The sequence below is a fragment of the Rhododendron vialii genome, chromosome 5a (genome assembly GCF_030253575.1).
Source record: "Rhododendron vialii isolate Sample 1 chromosome 5a, ASM3025357v1".
Taxonomy (NCBI): domain Eukaryota; kingdom Viridiplantae; phylum Streptophyta; class Magnoliopsida; order Ericales; family Ericaceae; genus Rhododendron; species Rhododendron vialii.
Window position 1 is genome coordinate 25963244 of NC_080561.1, and position 5320 is coordinate 25968563.

At 36.1% G+C, this 5320-nt stretch overlaps 1 protein-coding gene across 1 annotated transcript in view; it reads right to left on the reverse strand.

Annotated features, from left to right (window-relative positions):
- Positions 1-1124: 1124 nt before the first annotated feature.
- The window catches only part of LOC131327034 (galactinol synthase 2-like), a 13433-nt gene continuing 9237 nt past the window's right edge, over positions 1125-5320 (reverse strand). Inside the window, exons 2-4 of the mRNA XM_058359998.1 lie at positions 2218-2505; positions 1617-1751; positions 1125-1501 (exon numbers count right to left, since the gene is read on the reverse strand). Coding sequence (XP_058215981.1) covers positions 1334-1501; positions 1617-1751; positions 2218-2505 — 591 coding nt within the window. The 3' untranslated portion in view covers positions 1125-1333. The remainder of the gene's footprint in view (positions 1502-1616; positions 1752-2217; positions 2506-5320) is intronic.

Here is a 5320-nt window from a genome sequence, read left to right on the forward strand (position 1 = left end):
AAGTGAGGGAGAGGGCGAGTTAGAGAACTTGAAATATACCTCAAGATTTAACATATACAGAATATAATAAAGAATAAAGGGTGATTATCAGATTTTTCAAGTAGATCAAAATGTGAGCATAATCAGGGGAATTGTAGAATAATAGTTAACTTCTACGGTTATTATTTTGGGTTTAGTGTGACTAAAAATGGTTCACTGAGATCATAGAACCACTTGGTGAATATAGCAGCAAGGACTAAGGAATTGAAGATCCATTATTATCATGTGATCATGGTATTTTCGTTTAAGTAGTTTTTACTGTATACGGTACTCTGCCACATGGTTTTGATGTCTATTTGTCCCCATGCATTTCATGTCTAGTTTTAGAGTTCTCAAAGTAATGTCCAATTCACAACCGGAAAAAAGTGGGTACTTAGTCAGAATGCACTGGGCTAAACCTTTTTTATCGGCTACAATATATGTCCATTAGAGACACTCCAGCATGAGGATTTTGGCTGCGCTCCGTTCCTTCCTGATATATAGGATCACAGTTCCTTTTGAACAGGGTATGCTCGAGAATGGTATAAAATTTAGGGTACAGTTCATTTAAGTTTGTAGGACAATGTTATGTCTCTTTGGATATGGCTTTGCGCAGAGAAATAATGAAACTGGTGCTGTTTCGCCTGCAGGCACAAAATTCTGTCTCAGAGCCGGCTATACAGCATGTGGATGGGCTCTTGAAGCATACCTAGGAACTGTACGCAGATTTTGTTCTAAAGAATCCATTCTGTGAAATGGAGATGCCCATCCAGTGCGACTATGAGACATTAACTGACACAGCTGGCAGTTCTGGAGGACTGTCTTGCTTTATTGGCTTGATGAATCCAACTTGAATCTCCTATGGCCTAAAAGTTTCACACGATCCCCATGTGTACATGTTAACATCTCCTCCCGTAGTTTGGTTTAGCAAGTTCAGTTTGCTGTGTGCGACCTTCTTTGCATAGAGTAGCAGATAATGAGAGGCAAATTCCGTAGGTTACCTGGGTTTTAGTTTTGTCAGAGCAAATTATCCAAAATCTTGGTACTAATTACTAAAGCTTTTATACCTGCATATCATTGTATATTAACAGGCCAAACAAAATACAAATCAAATAAAATCTTTATACAATAGAGAAAATCCCCGTCCTACTTTAACGTTCCTGCACATCAAGGAAGATGACCCTATTTTTATGTTTAAACTTTTAAAAGAAAACAAAGTCTCAGAAGGCAAAACAAGATTCAGAAGGCCCTACAGACACAGTTTAGGCACTGGGCGGAGCTATAAGGTGATGAACGCCACCAGCCTCCAATTGCATCACCATGAAGTTTTTTCAGTCATACCGTCTACAGCTGATGATACGCTGATCCATTTGTAGTTCAATGACTCGTCATTGTATATGTCCCACCACTTGTTCACTAGCATCCTTATGTCTTCCCTGTCCATGTTCTTCCCTTTCCCATTATATCTCCACGGCTTCGATACCTGACAAAAAATCAATCGTTTACCTTTAGTACATTTAGACCAACATTAATATAATCTACCTGAAAAATAGGAAAGTTAAAGTTTATTGATTGGATAAGTGAAAGTGATCAATCACCTCTGCACAATAATGAACAACTTTCACTTTGTCGATCTCAATGTGTCCTGGGTGACGCCACAATGTGGCCACAATAAGGTTGTAAATCGGTGGGACGGGTTTGAAAATATCCTTGAAGAACATGTTTAAGAAGTCCTGAAAAGAACAATCACCCAATCCCTTTTATTAGTTTGTACAATTGCTAAGTAAACACACGCAACTAGGCTATTCAATAGAGAACAAAGAAATTATCAAATGTGAGGGACGTAAATAGCTTGGATCGGTTCAGATTGGGGAAGGAACTCAGAGAAAATTTTAACTTGATTGATAAACAAAAATTTCATCTGGAACCCACGCACTTAAAGTGTATTTGATTGATAAAGTGTATTTGTTTTACATGCATTGTTGTATCATAACCAATATCATTGAGTTCATAGTGGTTCAGGTTACCTAGCTAGCTGCCAACCTATTTTTTGAAGGAGGGCAATAGGGTAATTCCACATACCAACTCACTTAGGTAATAACTGAGTTAATTGATCAGCTTTGAAAGTTTCTAAGCCCCGATCCAAACCAAGCTGATGTTAGAACCCAGTCATGGAGGCAAAAAGATCTTATATACTACCTGTTCAGCAAAAGGTGTATGAGGTGTGACTTTGAGGGTGTTCAAGAGATCATCATAGGTTGAGAGGCTGGGCTCGAAAACTAACATGCCGGCATTGAAGTAGAGAGCTGGTTCCGGTCCCAACTCTGAAGACCATGGGACCTTGTCGGGGCACTGCTCATCCCAGCCCATACACAAGCAGTCCCCCACACCATAGAAGGAGCCGTCCGGCAAGTCAAAGAGGTGGTCGATGTTGTCGTAGACTTGGATGTCCCCGTCCAAGTATATCATCTTGTGGTATTCCACAAACTGCCAATACAATTGTATTAAAAGCAGTGGAAGAATGAATTTTTTACCCCAACAAATAGTGATACAAACATAAGTAACATGGTTTGTTTTAGACAACGCTGTTGACCACCTTAGTACATGACCCCTCCTTTTTTCAGAGAGAAATATGTAACCAATGAGTTTGTGCGCCCATAGTGTACAGTGTGTACTACCAATAAGACACAAGATAACATAGATCATGCTTGAAAACATTGTCCTATTGAACCTCTTTCTGAAACGAGAACGTCAAATCCACTACGTGAGTGCCGGCCACCTGACGTCTACATAGATAGTTTGTGCCACTTCGGGCTCAAACACTTAGTTTCCACCTTGACAGGGCGCGCAGTGCTGCTCTAATCTCAAGGGGGGGATTCATACCCCAACACTGGTTTCCAAGTACATCTTCGGGTATCATTAACCAACCCTCTTAATTATATAGGAAGGTGAGTTTAGTATCTGGATATCTACCTTCCAGACTTTCTGTTTGTTTGCAGACTGCAACTTTTTGCCCTTTTTGCGAAGGAAAAACATGTTCAAATCAATGTTATGACTGGCAGATCAAATTTTCCCAACAGACAAGCTATAACAGATATAGAGATGAACGATTCAGATACTCCATGAGATACTGTCAAAATACGGATTTGAAACTTATGTCATGGAACTTTGGAATTTGTTCCGGTCTAGTTTCTGCAGTTTCTTCTGTTGCCATACGTTGATTGTGGTTTAGATTGTTTTGCTTTAGGGCTTTTGATGTGTTGTCTTGGCCTTGATTTTGATGCCATCGAGGCTCCTTGTTTGCAGGAGTTTTGTGGTATTTGGTTTTTTTTTTATTTAAGTGTGTCGCTTGATTTTTAACTTGTTTATCGTTTTCACATAGCTAGCTTTATTTTGAGGAATGATTCTTTATAGAAATAAGTAGTCGCTAGCTATTTATATCTAGAAGTTTTCTTGTTAAGAGCACCTGCATCAAGCTCTCAATATTTTGGACCAAATTACACTTTAAAAAGCCAATTTATTACTTTAGCTACTTACTTTTAAAATATCTACTGCATCATACTCTTTATATTAAAATTATCCCAATTAAAAATATTATTTCTTTATTTAAGAAAAAACAAGCAAACCAAACCAAACCCTACTTATATATTAAAATTTTTTTTTAAAAGCAACTAATGTTCAAACAGATTAAAAATTAGATTATTTAATTTTTTTAGACTGTTTATATATTAAAAAATAGTTAAAAAATTAAGTGTTCCAATTTTCAATCCGTTTGAACAAGTGCAAATATCTTATTTTTCTGATCATTTTTTCCTAAAGGATCATAATTAATATTTGGCTAGAGGGCTTTCAACGAGAGCCCTAAGAGAGTCATAAAATCAAATGAAAGAACATATATTTAATTACGAAAGCCCTAGACACAAATATAAATTTTGACCCTTTAGGATAAAATGATTAGAAAAATAAAATTTCCGCACCTGTTCAAACGGATTGAAAATTTTAGGATAAAATGATTAGAAAAATAAAAATTTTGCACCAGTTCAAACGGATTGAAATTTTTTTTTTTCAATCCGTTTGAACAGGTGCGAAAATTTTATTCTTTTATCATTTTATCCTAAAGGATTATAATAAACTTTTGACTCTAGATCTTTCAATAAGAATCCTAAGAGAGTCATAAAACTAAATAAAAATTGAATATTTAATCTCCTAAAGCCAAATATTACACCTTAAAAATAATAAAATAATACATATATTGCTTAGAATGGATGTGGTGTTAAAAACAATAAAATATTAGTTAACCTATGAATTTGGCTCCCTTCTTCAAGAGAGTGACTGTAGCAAATGTTAGTTTGATCCAATCAAAGGCGAGATTGGTGCAAAGAGTTTTGTTCACTTTTGCTCGTCAGTCTACCGCCACGAGGGGAGTAATGAGTTTAATGCAGATGCGATATCATCACATCAAATTAACTTTATTTTCTAATTGTTTAGAACTAACAAACGTTCTGGGTGTGTTTGGAACTGGGGATATAAAATGTTTAAGGTGTGTTTGGAACTAGGGGAAAGAAATGGACATGAAGAGAAAATTTTAAAAAAATAATGTCCATTGTTTGGTTACTAAAAGAAAGACAAGGGAAAGTTTAAAAAACAAGTTCGATTTTCACTCCAATTTCTTCTCGACTTTCCCTCTTAAATATTTTTTCTTCCTTTCTCATCCAATCCCCAAGTTCCAAATTAACATAGGCGTAACTAATACTCCCTCTGGCGGTCTGTCCCCAAAGTTCGTCCCTTTTGGGGAATCTAAACTTCTTAAGGGAAGACAATATTTTCTCCCAAGTAAGTGAATTATCAAAATAGTCCTCATTATTTTTAAAATGCAATGACATCTTTTTAAACTCTAATTAATTCCCCCCCCCCCCCCCCCCCAATATTTTTGTGTTTGAATTTGAATATGAGAATGAAGGGCAAACAAGGAAACAACTTAATTTTTTTTCTATTGAAATCCCAAAATGGAAGAATGAATCAACTTTTTGAAATAGATGGAGCACAAAATATAAGACATAGGGAAAAACTGATTATTTTTCAAAAAAACAAGTACCTTATGTTAGTTTTTTCCCATTAGTGTGGCCCACTAGCCTTCACGTTTTGTGTATGTGGGACTCCACTATCAGATAAGCCAATGAAGTGATATGGTTCATTACGATAACTAATTAGAATTATAGATTAAGGAAAACTCATGATAATAAAAGAGACTTTGATGGACTAGGTGTCTTTTAATAATTATCTCTAAGGCCCTCTTCTCTCC